Source organism: Pelophylax lessonae (assembly GCF_965119305.1).
Source record: "Pelophylax lessonae genome assembly, chromosome: 9".
NCBI classification, from domain to species: Eukaryota; Metazoa; Chordata; class Amphibia; order Anura; family Ranidae; genus Pelophylax; species Pelophylax lessonae.
The window spans coordinates 188,909,493-188,928,738 of NC_138776.1; the positions used below are offsets into that span (position 1 = coordinate 188,909,493).

General features: G+C 44.8%; 1 protein-coding gene and 1 long non-coding RNA gene across 3 annotated transcripts in view; one reads left to right on the forward strand and one right to left on the reverse strand.

The window, feature by feature from the left end:
- The window catches only part of LOC309563616, a 166,314-nt gene extending 155,277 nt beyond the window's left edge, over window positions 1-11,037 (reverse strand). The window contains exons 1-2 of the long non-coding RNA XR_014225722.1: window positions 10,848-11,037; window positions 10,229-10,377 (exon numbers count right to left, since the gene is read on the reverse strand). This is a non-coding gene — a long non-coding RNA (uncharacterized lncRNA). The remainder of the gene's footprint in view (window positions 1-10,228; window positions 10,378-10,847) is intronic.
- The window catches only part of LOC309563612 (pulmonary surfactant-associated protein D-like), a 103,814-nt gene extending 91,168 nt beyond the window's left edge, over window positions 1-12,646 (forward strand). Inside the window, exon 4 of one of the 2 annotated variants that reach the window (XM_082268116.1) lies at window positions 12,185-12,646. In XM_082268116.1, the coding sequence (XP_082124242.1) occupies window positions 12,185-12,567 (383 nt within the window). In that variant the 3' untranslated portion in view covers window positions 12,568-12,646. The remainder of the gene's footprint in view (window positions 1-12,184) is intronic. The other variant, XM_082268115.1, reaches the window with a different exon arrangement.
- Window positions 12,647-19,246: the final 6,600 nt, after the last annotated feature.

A 19,246-nucleotide genomic window follows, 5' to 3' on the forward strand; every position in this document is an offset into this window, starting at 1 on the left:
AATAAGTAGCAGTAGTCTTAAGAGCTAGCAATCTAGATATGCAGATGTGATAGATAGTCTTTACTATGCAGAGCTAGATAGTGTAAGCTTAGTATAAGTTTATAGAGGGTTCCCCTGCGGGGTACTTAGCACTAATAGCAATACAGCCGAAGGTTGGTTCAGGAGGAGCGGATGATCCGGAAGCGGGATGCAGGGATCAGCGCAGCGAGGTTCCGTCAGCGAGGTATGCTTGCAAGCACGAAAGCTTCAAGCCAAGTTAGCATCCAGGTAAGGGTGTTTGAACGAACACATGTGAGTGAGAACCGGCGATTTAAATAGCCATCTAGTCCGGCGCTGAGTGATGACAGCTTCAGTCTTAAAGGTGTATGCGCACCTTTCCAAAAGAGAATGGTGGGGCGCATACACTTGTGAAAAGAGTAATTTAGGGTACCAAAGGTACCGGAACATTACAATACCCCCCCTTAAGGCCGGCTCCTGAAGGCCTCTGGAGCTGGCTTGTCTGGGTATCTCGCATGAAAATTGCGGATTAATCTAGGGGCATGTATTTCAGAGGTGTTTAGCCAGGTGTCGTCTTGGGGCCCATAGTTCTTCCATCTAACCAAGTACTGAAGTCTTTTTCTGTAGATACGAGAATCCAGAATCTCTTTTATCTCGTATTCTTCTCCACCTTCAACTTGTACAGGAGGCGGAGGTGGAATATTAGGCCTTATTCCTTGGTCCGGAACATGGGGCTTCAGTAGCGACACATGGAAAATGGGATGGATTTTTAGGTCTATTGGCAATGTAAGCTGTACTGCAGCTTTTCCAATAAGTTTTTTGATTGGGAAAGGTCCCAAGAACAGAGGTCCAAGCTTTTTGCTAGGGATCTTCAGTCTTAAATTTTTTGTTGAGAGCCAAACGAGGTCCCCGATAGTGTACTGTGGAGAATGTCTTCTGCGAAGATCATAGTACTTCTTTTGTTGACTGTGAGCGTGTGCAATGGTAGTATTTAATAAACCCAGAGAATCCTTTATTTGGGTAAGATAGGCTGAGGCTACTGGGTTGTTTGAAGGAAGGATGCGTGGTGGAAGAATAGAGGGATGAAACCCATAGTTCAAGTAGAACGGACTCTGCTTGGTTGTACTGTGGGTTGCGTTGTTGTAGGCAAATTCTGCCAGAGGGAGAAGATCCACCCAATCATCCTGTTGGTAAGAAGTGTAACAACGTAAATACTGCTCGATGCATTGGTTGACTCTTTCAGTCTGTCCGTTGGTCTGCGGATGGTAAGGAGAAGTGAGCTTCCGCTCGATCCGTAGTATGTGACATAGTTCTTGCCAGAACTTAGAAATAAATTGGGATCCACGGTCAGACAGAAGAGTTTTTGGGATACCATGTAATCTAAAGACATGTTTCATCAGGAGTTCTGCCGTTTGTTTGGACGAAGGTAGTCTGCGAATAGCAATGAAATGTGCCATCTTTGTCAGATGGTCCACTGACACCAAGATGGTATTAAATCCTTTGGAAAGAGGCAATTCTACGATGAAGTCCAAGGACAAAACTTCCCATGGAGTTTGGGGTATTGGTAGACTGCATAGTAGACCGGATGGTCTCGTAGTGTCAATTTTGGACCTGGCACAGACATTGCATGAAGAGACGAATTTTTGTATAGATGTTTTCATGTCAGGCCACCAGAATTGCCGGGAAATCAAATTAAGAGTCTTTGTCATACCCATATGTCCTGTCATAGGCACATCATGAGATAATTCCAAGATCTTGGTGCGTAGGGTAGGTGGTATGTAAAGTTTGTCGTTGTAGTAGAGGAAGCCTTCTGCATCAGTATTTAGTTGTGGTGGGGGTGAATCCAAACTTATACCATGCAAAACCTCTTCCTTCAAGGAACGGACAACTCCAATAATGCGTTTGTGAGGTATTATAGGAACGGAAGGGATTTCAAAGTAGTTTTCTTCAGAATGTATTGGAGGGATGGGTCTGGATGGCGTAATATGGGAGCGGATGTAAACCTTGTCTTTAACAAGTGAAAAGCTTTATTGGCTTCTTCTGACCATTTGAATGGTTTTTTTATGCTAGTGAGCTGTGTGAGGGGTCTCACAATAGCAGAAAAGTTTTTAATGAACTTCCTGTAGAAATTTGAAAATCCCAGGAATCGCTGTAGCGCCTTGCGTGTGGTTGGTGTAGGCCAATCCTGAATGCAGGATATTTTACTCATGTCCATCTCGATTCCTGTTTTGGATATGATGTAGCCTAGAAAGAGTACCTCGTCTTTATGAAACAAGCATTTCTTCAGTTTCACATAAAGGTTATGTGCAAGCAATCTCGATAGTACAAATCTTACATGTCTTATGTGTTCAGACAGGGATCGTGAATATATAAGTATATCGTCCAGATATACCACAACACAGACATCTAGTAAGTCTTTAAAAATATCGTTTATAAATCGTTGGAAAACTGCAGGGGCGTTGCATAGCCCGAATGGCATCACAAGATATTCGAACAATCCGTATCTGGTTCTGAATGCAGTCTTCCACTCGTCTCCATCACGGATTCGAATGAGATTGTATGCTCCTTTCAGGTCCAATTTTGAAAAATAGGTAGCTCCACGCACCTGCTCAATGAGCTCAGGGATAAGCGGTAGAGGATAGCGATCTTTTATTGTGATAGCATTCAATTTCCTGTAGTCGATGATAGGTCTGAGACTTGAGTCCTTATTGCGAACAAAAAAGAGTCCTGCTGCTGTGGAAGAAGTGGAAGGTCTAATAAAACCTTTTTCCAAATTCTCATCCAAATAGGTTTTGAGATGGGAAAGTTCATCCTGTGAAAGAGGATAAACATGACCGAACGGCAATTTGCTATTTGGGAGTAGATCAATGCTACAATCATAGTCTCGATGAGGAGGTAATGCTTGAGCATTTTTCTCAAGAAAAACCTCAGAAAGATCCTGATAACATAGTGGTGCAATTTCATCTGTCACCATAGACAGAATCTTCCCGGAAGACGGGAGGTTACACGTATCCTCGCAATAGCAAGAGAGGAAGGCCAAGGACCGTTCCTTCCAATCTATGGTTGGTTGGTGTGTGTGTAACCAGGGAAGTCCCAACACAATGGGAAAGTGGGGTGAAGGTATTAAATCGAAGGTAGTAGTCTCCCTATGAGACTCGTTAATAGTGACTAGAAGTGCTTGTGTCTGATCGGTGATTGGACCAGAGGATAACGGAACACCGGTAATAAGACTTACTGAGACAGGTTTAAGTTTAGAAATAATAGGAATTTTATTTGAAGCAGCAAAACATATATCAATATAATTTCCACAAGATCCTGTGTCAATCATGGCCTTAGTAGTAATCCTGTTCTGGTCCCACTGTAATGTCAAACAAACAAAAATGTAAGGGTTAGTGAATGAAGTTGTCAATCCCCCTAGGAGGACATGTGAACACTCACCCTTCTTTTTGTTGACTAGGGGACAGACATTTATCTTGTGATCCGGGGATGCACAGTACAAGCAGAGATTTTCATATCGTCTTTTGGCTTTTTCCATAGTTGATAGCGGTGGGCGTATGGTTCCTACTTCCATAAGAACGGGGTTAACGGCCGGAATTCGAGAGGAAACGGATAATGGCATTCCCATTTTCTCAGCCTTTCTTTCTCGTGGTCTTCTATCTATGGTAATACTGAGTTGTATTAATGTATCCAGGGTTTTTGGTAGATCCGCTCGGGCGAGCTCGTCCTTAACGGCTTCTGATAGGCCAAGCCTAAATTGGGTTTTCAGAGATGCATCATTCCATTCTGAATCAAGGGTCCATCTCTTGAATTCCGCGACAAAGTCTTCTACAGGCCTCCTTCCTTGTTTCAAGGATCTTAATTGAAGATCGGCAGTACTCTGCCTATTGGGGTCATCATATAGGCTAGTGAGTTCTGCTAGGAACAAGGCATAGGAGTTGAAAGCTGGTCGTTTTTCTCAAAAAGAGAGTCTGCCCAGGCTCGAGGATCGCCTGTTAGGTAAGAAATAATAGTACAAACCTTAATGTGATCAGTAAGGTAGGTACGAGGTTTTAGCAAAAAAAGTAACTCACATGCGTTTTTAAATTCGCGAAATTTTTTGCGATCGCCTGTAAATACCAAAGGGGGATTTATCTTGGGTTCAGGGGACTGAGCAGAGGTAAGTTGTGTCAGTGTAATAACCTGCTGCGACAGAGCCTGATTGTCTTCTTTTAATTCAGCAAGTGCGTGTATTAACGCAGTTACTTGCTGTTTTAATTGTGTCACCTGAGTGGTTATTTCTGCTGAATCCATTTGTAGGTTCGTTCAATCTGTAACGCTCCTGCGTTTCATGTATGGTGTGGATTTTCAGCTGCAGAAATATTCCACTTCAGTAGTCATGTAAGAGAGATGCTGAGATACCATTCCCAACCTCAATGACTCATCATGTGTGGAAGGTCTTAATTCAGCTAGTAAATACACACACTCAACAAGCTGGTTCCTAGAGTGACTTTATGTATGTAGTAACACAGTGATGAAGATTTAAGAGACAGGTTGAGTGGAGGTGGTAGGTGACAGACACTTGAAGGTAAGACAGTAGCAGATGGATGCAGGTAGGTTTAGCAATCATGTATGGTAGCAGATGACAGAGTAGCAGGTGGACATACAAGAGAGATCAACCCAGTGCAGGAATAAGTAGCAGTAGTCTTAAGAGCTAGCAATCTAGATATGCAGATGTGATAGATAGTCTTTACTATGCAGAGCTAGATAGTGTAAGCTTAGTATAAGTTTATAGAGGGTTCCCCTGCGGGGTACTTAGCACTAATAGCAATACAGCCGAAGGTTGGTTCAGGAGGAGCGGATGATCCGGAAGCGGGATGCAGGGATCAGCGCAGCGAGGTTCCGTCAGCGAGGTATGCTTGCAAGCACGAAAGCTTCAAGCCAAGTTAGCATCCAGGTAAGGGTGTTTGAACGAACACATGTGAGTGAGAACCGGCGATTTAAATAGCCATCTAGTCCGGCGCTGAGTGATGACAGTTTCAGTCTTAAAGGTGTATGCGCACCTTTCCAAAAGAGAATGGTGGGGCGCATACACTTGTGAAAAGAGTAATTTAGGGTACCAAAGGTACCGGAACATTACAATTAGACAATATATTTACTGGCTGCTGTCAGTTCTGGCTGATTTATGAAAAAAAATATATATTTTTTTCTGTTGATGTTGCTGTCGATTGCAATACTTCAGTAATGACATTGTCCATGTGCTGGGACTATTTGTGCACAGCTAGTACGTCTTCTGTGGCTGCAAATATGACCTAAAGGTTTTAAGTTCACCTCCCATTAAAGTCAATGGGGCCTGCCGCGAACTCGCAGTTCGCGGACTTTTGAGAAAATTTGCGGATGGCGTTCGCGAAACCGCCCCGGCCGATGTTCGTCCATCACTAATCGCGGGTGCCCGGCAGCAATCGCAGCCACCGGCCCTGTGCATTGGCAACCCCGCTGCCTAGTCCCCCAGCCCCAAGCGCCTGACCGATGTAGTACTACATCTTTTTGCGCAGCCGAGCCAAGTGGTTAATCATACCATTAATCCCTTTCCTTATTTCCAAATCCAGGAAATTAAGGTGATCCTCATGGATTTCACTAGTAAAGAACATCCCAATATTGTTGCTATTTAAACACGTCACAAATTCTATAAAGGTGGCATTGGGGCCTTGCCATAGGATGAATACATCATCTAAAAATCTTGCCCACACCAGAGTGTTTGACGTGTATACCTCCATGTCTTCTTGGAACACTATGGTTTTCTCCCACCAGCCCAAAAATAAATTGGCATAGATGGGAGAACATGCAATTCCCATAGCTGTCCCCCTCTTTTGTTGGTATATTTTACCATAAAAAAGGAAAAAATGATGTTCCAACACAAACTGAAATTATTTTCAGTATGTAGCACCCTTGTACAGACACTGCTTTTCTAACCTGCTCTTCAAAAAGCACCAATGTAAGGGGAAAATAATAATTTTTCAGTATTTAAGGAAAAAAAATATTTTTCAGTTTTTTATTCAAATGGATTTTTTTTTTATTCAATAGCGGAATATAACAACAACAGTATCCAACCTGTTAGGCGTGCGGTGTGTAGCGGCCATTTCATGCAAGTTGAGTGCATTTGTGTCTGCTTAATCTGTATTTAAAAAAGAAAAAAAAGTTTTTCCTTCATATTTTACTGTGACTTACAGCGTTTAGACACTGCAGTTCAAATCTGCTATTCAACAAGCACCAATTAAGGGGAAAATTATTTTTCAGATTTTCATTCATACGTTACAGTGAGATACACCCATTGCATACTGTTGTATTGCGCATTGCAATAAAAACTTATTTAGGGGAAGATCCAAAATTCGATAAATATGAGGAGAAGGTCAAAAAAGGGACGTGGCCTGGGTCGTGGTGTTGCTGGTGGAGCTCCTGTTGCAAGGAGAGGACGTGGTTGATCTGTGCCAGCTATATGCACAGGTGAAACACCTTTCTCAGCTGCGAGTAGGCAACAGAACCTGCAGCAGTATTTGGCAGGGCTTAATAAGCCTCTACAAATGTTGAGGCCAGAACAAGTACAAGTGATAGTAGATTGGGTTGCTGACAGTGCCTCCAGTTCCTTCACATTGTCTCCCACCCAGTCTTCTGCTGAAAGGTCAGAGTTGGCACCTGCAGCCGATGTCCATCAATCTTTCACCTCACCCCCTTGCAAATCAGCCAAGCAGTCTGAGCCCCAAGTCATGCAGCAGTCTCTTCTTCTTTTTGATGACTCTGTTAGCATTGTTTCCCAGGGCCATCCACCTAGTCCTGCCCCAGAAGTGGAAGAGATTGAGTGCACCGATGCCCAACCACTTATGTCTCAAGATAAGTACATGGGAGGACCATCGCAGCACGTCTCGGATGATGACGAAACACAGGTGCCAACTGCTACAGAATTCCGAATTGTGGAGACCGACAAGGAGGGCAGGGGTGAAGACTGGGTGGAAGATAATGTGGAGGACGATGAGGTCCTCGACCTCACATGGAATGAACGTCATGCAGGTGACCTGAGAAGTTTGGAGGAAGAGGCGGTGGTCGCACAGAGCCACCAGCACAGCAGAAGAGGGAGCTGGGTGCAAAAGCGGAGCGGCCGTGCCCTAGACACTACGCCTGCTACTACCCAACGCAGAAAGGGACCGAGCACACCAAAGCCAGCTCAAAGGAGTTCCCTAGCACGGCAGTTCTTCAGACAATGTGATGATGACAGGACATGAGTGGTTTGCACGTTGTGCAAACAGAGCCTGAAGCGAGGCATAAACCTTCTCAACCTGAGCACAACCTGCATGACCAGGCATCTAAGTGCAAAGCACGAGATGCAGTGGAGGGCACACCTCAAAAACCAAGAAAGGTCTCTGGCTCCTCCAGCTTCCTCTTCTGCTGCTGCAGTCTCGGCCTCTTCTTCCACCTCTGTAGTGACAGTGGCACCTGCCAAACAGAGGATCCACCAGCAACACCACCACCTGGGTCACCAACAACCATCTCCACAATGTCCCGTGAAGCGTTCAGCTTTCTATCTCCCAAACACTGGAGCAGAAGAGGAAGTACCCCCCCCCCTACCCACCCGCGATCCCTGGCCCTGAATGCCAGCATTTCAAAATTCCTAGTCTTTGAAATGCTGTCATTCCGTCTGGTGGAGACGCAGAGTTTTAAAAGCCTTATGGTGGTGATTGTCCCACAGTACGTCGTGCCCAGCCGCCACTACTTTTCCAGGCAAGCCATCCCTTCCCTGCACAAGCAAGTGGATGACAAAATCAGGTGTGCACTGCGCAATGCCATCTGTGGCAAGGTCCACCTAACTACGCATACGTGGACCAGTAAGCACGGTCAGGGACGTTATATCTCCCTAACAGCACACTGGGTAAATGCTGGGCCTGAGGTGGATAGCAGTTTGGCGCATGTTCTTCCACTACGAGGATTGCAGGGCGCTTCAGTTTGCCTCCTGTTCCTAACTCCTCCTACTCCGCTTCTTCATCCTCTACCGCCTCCTCTTCCGATCAGGGTAACACCTTCACCACCAACTTCAGCACAGCCAGGGGTAAACAACAGCAGGCAGTTTTAAAACTTGCCTGTTTGGGGGAAAAAACCCACACCGCGCAGGAGTTGTGGAGGGGCAATGAACAGCAGACCGATGAGTGGTTGCTGCCAGTGAGCCTCAAGCCCTGCCCGGTGGTGTGCGATAACGGGCGAAATCTCGTAGCAGCTCTGGGCCTAGCCAGTTTGACACACATCCCTTGCCTGGCGCATGTGCTGAATTTGGTGATGCAGAGGTTTCTTAGAAACTACCCCGATATGTCAGAGCTGCTGCAGAAAGTGCGGGCCATCTGTGCGCACTTTCTGCGTTCTCACCCTGCTGCTGCTCACCTGTCAGCACTGCAGCGTAACTTTGGCCTTCCCGCTCACCGCTTTATATGTGATGTGCCCACAAGGTGGAACTCCACCTTGCACATGCTGGCCAGACTGTGCGAGCAGCAGCAAGCCATAGTGGAGTTTTAGCTGCAGCACGCACGCGTGAGTCGCTCTGCGGAAAAGCACCACTTCACCACCAATAACTGGGCCACCATGCAAAACCTGTGTGCCTTGTTGCACTGTTTTGAGTACTCCACCAACATGGCCAGTGCCAATGACACCGTTCTCAGCTTAACTATCCCACTTCTATGCATTCTTGAAAAAACACTTCGGGCAATGATGGAAGAGGATGGGGCACAGGATGAGGAGGAGGAAGAGGAGGATGAAGAGGTATCATTTCCAAGGCTTTCAGAGCAGTCATTCACAAGTGGCTCAGAGGGTGGGTTCCTGCACCCACAAATGCCAGGGACACAATTGTCCAGCAGGGGCACAGTTCTGGAGGATGACGAGGATGAGGAGGAGGAGGAGGAGATGGAACCATGTTCACCGCAGGGTGGCACCCAGGTCAGCTCATGGCCATCACTGGTGCGTGGCTGGGGGGACACAGAGGATACACTTCCCACAGAGGACAACTTTTCGTTGCCTCTGGGCAGCCTGGCACACATGAGCGATTACATGCTGCAGTGTCTCCGCAACAACCGCCGAGTTTCCCACATAGTAACTTGTGATGATTACTGGGTGGCCACCCTGCTGGATCCCTGTTACAAGGACAACGTACCATCCTTAATTCCCTCACTGAAATGTGATCGGAAGATGCGCGAGTAAAAGCGCACACTGGTAGACGCGCTGCTGGTGGCATTCCCACCTGACAGCGGGGGCACAGTGTTAGCACAAGGTCAAGGCAGGGGAGGAGGAGGAAGAGGTCGCCAATGCAGCCAGGGCACCGCCAGCACCTCAGAAGGCAGGGTTAGCATGGCTGAAATGTGGAAAAGCTTTGTCAGCATGCCACAACAAGCAGCAGAACCACCAGCTGATATGGAACGTTTTAGCAGGAGGCAGCATTTCACTAACATGGTGGAGCAGTATGTGTGCACACGCCTAGACGTACTGAATGATGGGTCTGCCCCCTTCAACTTCTGGGTCTTCAAGTTGGGCACATGGCCTGAGCTTGCCCTTTATGCCTTGGATGTGCTGGCCTGCCCTGCAGCCAGTGTATTATCTGAACGGTTATTTAGCACGGCTGGGGGCGTTATCACAGACAAGCGCAGCCACCTGTCCAGAGCCAATGTGGACAAGCTCACGTTCATTAAAATCAACCAGGCATGGATCCCACAGGACTTGTCCGTACCTTAGACATGTATACCGGCCTTACCCAGCCATTGTTGGATTTGATCTTTCTTACTCTTTTGGGGTGTACCATATCCACCGCCACCTCAACCTCCTACTCCATATGGGCCTCATCCTCCTCCTACATCATTCAAGATGATTATTTTTTATTTTTATGTTTTTCTATGTTATTTTAAGTTATTTCCCTATCCACATTTGTTTGCAGAGCACTTGCCATGCTCTTAAGATGATTTTGCTGCCATTTGCAGCCCTCTAGCCCTTTCCATGTTTGTTTTAGAGCCATTTTAGTGCTCAAAAGTTCGGGTCTCCATTGACTTCAATGGGGTTCGGGAACGGGGTAAAGTTCGGGTTAAGTCCAGGTCATGAACCCTGACTTTTTTTTTCCAAGTTCGGCCGAACCCGCCGAACCCGGACATCCAGGTGTTCGTTCAACTCTACCAGCAATCTATCTAGTTACAGAAAAGTAAAATTAATATTAAGCAAAGACATCTACTCTAACCTAGTATTAATATGAAAACAATAGGAAAGAAAAGCATTAGACAAACATTTGGGTAAGTGCTCGGGATGTATTCCATAATTACCATTAAACTGTCCATGAGGACCCAATTCTGGTGTTCTGGTGTTCCAAAGACTCCTTCTACCTTCTATCTCTTAAAGTGATTGTAAATGATCACCTTGTAAAACAACCCATTAAGTTTAGAACAGAAATGTAAGGCAAAACCTTTTTGTATAAATATAAATATAAAAAAAACATTATAAATACCCCTTTTCCCTTTTTTATAAGTGATCACATTCCCTCTGTTCTCAAATGTATACGAGCTGGGGGGAGGAGAAGCAGAAGCACACTGAGCATGGCTGTGCAGTGGGGGGGGGGGGTGTCAGGACATGTCTAATCATTGGAGGAGAGTACACTGAGTTCCCAGCATAGCTAGAGAACTGACCACGCTGTGCTCTCCTGCCTGGTGTAGTCAGTTTTAAATAGGAAAGCAGAGGGACTGCAGTTAAACCACAGACTTAACACAAAGGAAGCAATACAAAGAGAACAGGATACATTCTCATACAAGTACATGATACAGCAGAGGTACATATCCGGTATATGAAGTGTTAGGGTAACAAACGCTTTAATACTAAATTTTGTGGAGTGCTATTAGCCTCTCCTCCATATGCATGGCATAGTACTGATTTGTGGCTATGTCTAATCCATCTATTTAAATATGACTTCTAGTTTTAGAATTGGATATTTCCTAATCCCCTTTAAATTGCATAACTCAGCCTCTTTAATGAAAATCTTTAGAACAGCCTTTTTGGAGGGAAAATTAAATATGCATTGCTAAAAGGCCACTCTCATTGCATATTTAAAAAAAAAGGGAATCCTTTTGAGTGGATATCTGAGGTCGGTTCCATTATTGTGTTGATGATATTCTCTGTCTGAAATTGGTACAATATTTACATCATATCTGTCACGATCAGGGGTCAAGCTCAAAGACTAGTTGTTATAGCAGTAGCAGGACTTCCACTGACCAGTGGGATAGGTATACAAGCCGGTCACCCTGGTGGATGACTCCGGCTTATCTGAGGTGAGGGGTCTAAGTACACACTGGTGTTCACCAGAGCTCCTGAAGATGGAGATGCATTTACCTGCATGTTAGTACCAAGTCGCAGACCTCAGGATTGCTCCACCAGCAAGTGAGCAAGTTGGGGTCCAGAAGTGGATATAGCAGGTAAGGATCAAACAGAAGCGTAGTCAGCAAGCAAACCAAAAGGTCAGTAACGGGTAGTTGCAGGTTGGTATGAGGCAAAAGCGCAACACAATAAGAGAGAACACAATAATCTGGCAACCAGGAGGTGCAGAGACATGGCTTTAGTCAGGAAGTTTATGGGAGAAGCAAAACGTTCAAGGTTTAGCAGAGGTCAAGACTCAAGGCAGGGATTTGCAATGGATCAGAGAGGGTGCTGGCCAGCATCTCAGGTAGCTCAGCAAGAATTTACTGCTAGACACAGCAGAGGTTTCAGGTTCGAGTCCAGGTCTTGACAGTACCATTACTAAAAATGAACAGTTTGGCTCATCACTGCTTGTGACATAATAACAATGATTATTGTAAATGGTCTCTTCTCCATGTATTAGCTATCCAGGGCACCTTAATGTCAGAGAAAAAAGATTTGTTTAGCTTTGTAAAGATTTTTTCAATGGGGTGCCCATGAAGCTAGTGTCAGTAGAATACCATAGCTACCACTCTTCTTCACTATCTGCAATTAGATGTGTCTCCAGAAAAAACAGGGAGGGGACACATCTTAGTCAAGCTATTGGAGGGTGTATATAGTCACAATTCAATATGTTCCTTTGTTTATGGGTGCACTACATCTGCTGATTTCTACAGCAATTTGCATTCTACAAATGTTTAGAAAAAATATATCCCATATGTGTCATGCATTTAATCCAGTTTAATTTTTTCAGCTCTGCTGTTCAATTGTATTAAAGAAGTCGGTGGTAAAGTATTTGTGACTAATGGACGGGAAGCAAACTTTCACAATGCCCAGAATACATGTAAAGAAGTTGGAGGAAGCTTGGCTGCTCCAAGAAATGCAGAAGAAAACCGTGTTTTAGAAGAAATAATCGACAAGGGAGGGTCAAGGAAGCCTTATCTCGCTATATCAGATTCACAAGTAGAAGGGACATTCAAGTACTCAACAGGTGAAGAGGTTATTTTTACCAACTGGGGCCCGGGACAGCCAGATAACAACAATAATGAAGAACATTGTGTGGAGATGCATGGCAATGGTAAATGGAATGACATTAAATGTGGTCAGAAGCGCCTAGTCATCTGTGAATTTCAGTAACCAGATAACAATTGTGACAGCAGGGCACACTTTATTCTTGCTGCATATTCAATAAAGCACGTTAATGCTACAAGTTCATCTTCTAAAGAAATTGTATAAAAGTAAAGGAAAGCCTCCTATGTTCAAAGTGTACATACACAGATTTTTAAAAATCAAAGTGTTTATATTGCAAATGTTATCGGCACAGTGCATCTGTCTGCAAAATTACACTTTAGAAACAAACCTTAAAGTTATAGAGTTTTTTTTTTTTTATTACATTTTGCTGAAAATATTGTAAGGCTCAATTTTTTTTATAATGCAGGAACATTGCAGTATATCATTACAGAAGATGTTTTAACAGAATGGCTTTAAAGAGGTGCTGAACTCAAATGTTAAATGAATACCTTGGATAGTAAGCTCCTTGAGGGCAGGGACTGAAGTAAATGTAAAATAAATATATATGTAAAGTTCAGTGTAAATTGTCAGCGTTATATATGTAGGTGGGGTGCAGTGTAGGGATCGACCAATTATCGGCAAAGCCAATTATCAGAGGGCCGATATTCACTTTTCCCGATATATCAGTATCGGCCCTGGAACTTGCCGATATTACCAATATTGTCATGATGTCATTGCGTATGCTGCGCCACGCACCTCCACGCACTGGGCCTAACCGTCGGGAGTTTAACACAGCCATATAGTCACCCACCCACAGCAGCCCGGTGCCAGCCAGCCACCCACACCCACAGGCCCTGTACTAGCCAGCCAGCCACAGGTCAGACACTGTACCAGCCAGCCAGCCAGCCAGCCAGCCAGCCACAGGCCCTGTACCAGGCAGCCAGCCACAGGCACTGTCTCAGCCAGCCAGCAACCCACAGGCCCTGTACCAACCAACCACCCACAGTCCCTGTGCCAGCCACCCACCACAGGGTGCAAGCCAGCCAGCCACCCACCACAGGGTGCCAGACAGCCAGCCAGCCACCACAGGGTGCCAGCAAGCCAGCCACCCACCACAGGGTGCCAGGCAGCCAGCCACCCACCACAGGGTGCCAAACAGCCAGCCACCCACCACAGGGTGCCAGCAAGCCAGCCATCCACCACAGGGTTCCAGCAAGCCAGCCACCCACCACAGGGTGCCAGCCAGCCACAAGCACTGTACCAGCCAGCCAGCCACCCACAGCCCCTGTGCCAGCCACCCACCCACTCAACACAGGGTGCCAGCCAGCCACAGGCACTGTACCAGCCAGCCACCCACAGGCCCTGTACCATCCAGCCACCCACAGCCCCTGTGCCAGCCACCCACCCACCACAGGGTGCCAGCAAGTCAGCCACCCACCACAGTGTGCCAGCCACAGGCACTGTACCAGCCAGCCACACACAGGCCCTGTACCAGCCAGCCACCCACAGCCCCTTTGCCAGCCACCCACCCACCCACAAAAGGGTGCCAGCCACAGGCACTGTAACAGCCAGCCAGCCACTCACAGGCCCTGTACCATCCAGCTACCCACAGCCCCTGTGCCAGCCACCCACCCACCACAGGGTGCCAGCCAGCCACCCACCACAAGGTGCCAGCAAGCAAGCCACCCACCACAGGGTGCCAGCTACTCATCACCACAGGGGGGCCAGCCAGACAGTTTTTATTAATCCTATATTACATTTTAGTAGTGTCTTTCAAATTTCAATAGAGATGGATGCAGATAGAAAAAGTGTGATCTGGGACTATTTCTCGTCTCCATCTTAAGGAAAAGCAGCAGTGTGTAACACATGCACAAATAATGTAAGCATGAGATCAGCAATTGAAAAAAAACAAAAATATGTCAAATCTTTGGGCCCATCTAAGAGTTCATCGTGTTAAAAGATATCATGCAGCACAGAAATAACACAATGAATCACAAGGTCAAATACCAGTATCCCAGGCAACAATAACATATACAGTATCTCACAAAAGTGAGTACACCCCTCACATTTTTGTAAATATTTTATCATATCTTTTCATACGACAACACTGCAGAAATGACACTTTGCTACATTGGAAAGTAGTTGTACTACTACAAGTAGTACAACTTGTATAACAGTGTAAATTGCTGTCGCCTTAAAATAACTAGATTTAGCCATTTTCCCTCCCCTGTGTCATGTGACTCATTAGTGTTAAAAGGTTTCAGGTGTGAATGAGGAGCAGGTGTGTTAAATTTGGCGTTATCGCTCTCACTCTCTCATACTGTTCCCTGGAAGTTCAACATGGCACCTCATGGCAAAGAACTCTCTGAAGAAAAAAAGAATTGTTGCTCTACATAAAGATGGCCTGGGCTATAAGAAGATTGCCAAGACCTGAGCTGCAGCTCGTTGGCCAAGACCATACAGCGGTTTAACAAGGCAGGTTCCACTTAGAACAGGCATCGCCATAGTCGACCAAAGGGGTTGAGTGCATGTGCTCAGCATCCTATTCAGAGGTTGTCTTTCGGAAATAGATGTATGACTGCTGCCAGCATTGCTGCAGAGGTTGAAGGGGTGGGGGGTCAGCCTGTTGGTGCTCAGACCATACGGGGCACACTGCATCAAAATGGTCTGCATGGCTATCTTCCCAGAAGGAAGCCTCTTCTAAAGATGATGCACAAGAAAGCCCACAAACAGTTTGCTGAAGACAAGCAGACTATAGACATGGATTACTGGAACCATGTCCTGTGGTCTGATGAGACCAAGATAAACGTATTTGGTCCAGATGGTGTCAAGCGTGTGTTATGGCAACCAGGTGAGGAGTACAAAGACAAGTGTGTCCTGCCTACAGTCAAGCATGGTGGTGGGAGTGTCATGATCTGGGGCTGCATAAGGGCTGCTGGCACTGGGGAGCTACAGTTCATCAAGGGAATCATGAATGACACATTCTCCGACATACTGAAGCATAGCTTGATCCCCTCCCTTCAAAAACTGGGTGGCAGGGCAGTATTCCAACATGATAACGACCCCAAACACACCTCCAAGATGACCACTGCCTTGCTAAAGAAGCTGAGGGAAAAGGTGATGGACTGGCCAAGCATGTCTCCAGACCTAAACCCTATTGAGCATCTGTGCGGCATCCTCAAATGGAAGGTGGAGAAGCTCAAGGTCTCTAACATCCACCAGCTCAGTGATGTCGTCATGGAGGAGTGGAAGAGGACTCCAGTGAAAACCTGTGAAGCTCTGGTGAAATCTACACCCAAGAGGGTTAAGGCAGTGCTGGAAAATAATGGTGGCCACACAAAATAATGACACTTTGGACCCTATTTGGACATTGTCACTTAGGGGTGTACTCACTTTTGTTGCCAGTGGTTTAGACATTAATGGCTGTGTGTTGAGTTATTTTGAGGGGACAGTAAATTTACACAGTTATACAAGCTGTATGCTCACTACTTTACATTGTAGCAATGTGTCATTTCTTCAGTGTTGTCACATGTAAAGATATATTAAAATATTTAGAAAAATGTGAGGGGTGTACTCACTTTTGTGAGATACTGTATGTTTCAGAAAAAAAACAGGTGGCTAAATTCGGATGGAAGATCCCAACTGCTGGACAGAGTAATCACAGAGATGATGGTCACTGATAACCAGCCATTTACAATGGTGTCTGACTGTGGATTTAAACGGTTAATGTCCATAGTTGAGCCAAAGTACACACTGAAGAGTGACAAGTGTTATCGAACCAAAATGCTGAGAAACATTCACCAAAAGGTCATTGAGAAAGTAAAGAAAGTAAATGTTGAAACCAGAGAGTGCTGTCAACTCACTCTCATTCACTTCTGGTCAGGACAAACAGAGTCACCAATGAGTCTTACATGCCACTTCATTGACAGCGGATGGACAAGAAGGCATTTTGTGTTGAATACAAAAGTGATGCAAGGATCCCACACTGGGGAGTACATTGGAGAAAGGTTTCTAGGCAGGCTTTAAGACTGGGGAATCATCAAAGACTGAGTGATGCTTCTGCTTCGAGACAGTGGAGTGAACATGGTAAAAAGGAATGAGACTTGCTGAAGTGTCAGACCTCGGTTGCATGGCACACACCCTTCAACTTGTGGTAAATGACAGTCTGTCAAACCAGAGAGCTTTGCTTGATATAATTGGCATGCTGAAGAGGTGCGCAGGCCATTTCCACCATTCAATCCTTGCCAATCAGCGACTGAGCTGCATTCAGGAAGACCTTGGCCTACCCAAAAACAACTTGATTAACGCTGTTCCAACATGATGGAACTCAACACTTCACATGCTGCAAAGAATGCTTGAGCAGAAGCAAGCTCTTACCATCTATTCAGGTGAATATTGAGGATATTCGTGTCCTACTGCTGATCAGTGGGACATTGTCATTGAGACCCTCCTCCCCATAGAGGAAGTGACAGAGGAAGTGACACTAGAGGTGAGTCATTACGACTCATCTGTGTCATCTGTCAACCCATGTGTGAGAGTGCTGAAGATGCTTCTTCAACAGAATGAAGGACCCAACACACTAGCACTAAAACATGTAGGCAGGCCATGAGGGACAGCCACGCCAAATGTTTTGAGAAGCATTAAGAGAATAAAAATGTTGTGCTTGCATGTCTTTTAGATCCTCGATACAAGAATCATACTTTATTTTCTGATGACCTATTGGCCAAGGAAAAACAATGGCTGACAGAAGATATTCAACAGGAGGTGCAGGAGGTTCCTGTCAAAAAGACAAGTCAGGAAGAGCAGGTTTCTAATGTGGAAGAGCAGGATGCTGCAATAAGAGAAAAATGTCCAAAAAGACTATGGACAGAAGAGAAACTTCATTTTGGTCAAATAGATGCCATGTTCAGTGTTTTATTGGGGCCTCATGCAGAGGATACTTCTGAATCTTCAAAAATGAACCTGGATGATGAACTTCATCTCTATTTGAAAGAACCAGTAATTGACAGAAGAAGTGATGATCCTCTTCAGTGGTGGAAAGAAAATGAGGCACGCTACAAATGACTTGCTTCTCATGCTAGAAGATACCTTTCTGCTCCTCCTTCCTCTGTACCAAGTGAGCGTGTTTTTAGTGAAGTGGCAGCAATATATGAAAAAAAACAGAAGCCGTTTAACTGGTGAACATGCTGAAATGTTATGCTTTCTGCGCTATAATATTTTTCTACTTAACTGGGAGTATTGAAAGTGAGTAGTACTAGTGTCCAAATCCACTGTCCTTTGCACTGCACCTACTAGATTAATTGCAGACAGTGAGTGCACTACTGCAGCAGTTTATGTAAATTTTGTTTTGGGAAGCCTTTAGTTAATATTTTCTCAGCACTTTATTTTTCACAGTTGTCTACAGTTGTCTACTCTTCTAGGACTCGGTCCTTCACATTGTGAAACTGATCTACCTGCAAGTGAAAGCTGTGCAGTTTTCCTATCAGTTTTCATGCAGGTAAGGTGTGAAGAACGAACCTTTACTGTTAAAAATTTTAATAAACAAAACATTAACATGTTCAGTACCAGATTTGTGTCAAAAATTGTCTTCATTTTTTCAAAACTTTAAATGTACAAAATATTGGCCCATATCGGCCGATACCAATACTTAGGGCCTAATTCATTATATTGCGTTTACGCGATTGACTCAAATTTAGCGCCATGGCGAACGTGAGAAGGTGAGATCGAAATTTACTATAATGCTGGAGGAAACGTTATTGCAATTTGGAATTCACTAAGGTCATATAACGTCAGCGAGAGAGCGGAAAAACAGCCAAGCTAAAAGCTCCAATGTTTTGTTCTAAATCACGTTTTCAGCATGAAAAACTAGCACACATGGTTCTGAAAGATTTGGGCTATCATTTGGAGATCAACAGATTTTAAACTGTGTCAAAAGTGAAATATAAAAAGAGATTTCCACAAAAGTGTGAAAGGAAAAAATATCTCTATGGCTGGGAGGCAGCACATGTGCGCATGCTCAACGCCAGAATAGACCTGAAAATTAATGTTTTTCAAATCGCGAGCCAGCGATATCGTGAATTCAGTTGTGCGCGATCGCAAAATTTGTGCACTTGGCCGTTAAAGCCAGGCGAGCAGTACATAAATTAATGTTTTAAATGCACACAGTCCATATTTCTATCAATTGCTAAATTCTTTTTTTTTTTTCAATCAATAATTTTTATTGAATTTCAAATACAAATGAAAAACAGAAAATCACATCAACAGAATGTGATATAAGAAAATAACAACAACAAGGTAGAACACTATCCAGTAGTGGATGTTACAGTGTTCAAACAATAGTTATAAGCTTCTTACAAGAGTGCTTTGACATCATGCATGTAAAGGTTAACATAGTTTCTTCTGATGCAGGGAGGAGAAGAGAGGCGTCGAACCACCCTGGCTCAGAACCCCTAGGGGAACAATGTCACTAAGCCACGAGTCGCCGACACCCCCCATCATCCTCAGGATTAGGATGAGTAGAACTAAGTTATATAATAGGTTACATTATAAGCTTCTAGTATCAGGTGTTAAATAGGGCCACTCTGACCAAGCTTTTTGAAATTTGTGATGGGTTAAAGCGTTGAAGGATAAAGCTTTTTCTAGTTTATAGTTTTCATTAACTTGGGTAATTGCCTCAGAAAGATTTGGGGTGTCGGTGGTTTTCCACTTACGTAGTATTAAAGTTATGGCAGCCGAAAGGAGATGTACAATCATTTGTCTGTATGTCAATGGGTATAGTTCAATGTTTAGATTCAACAATGCTAAT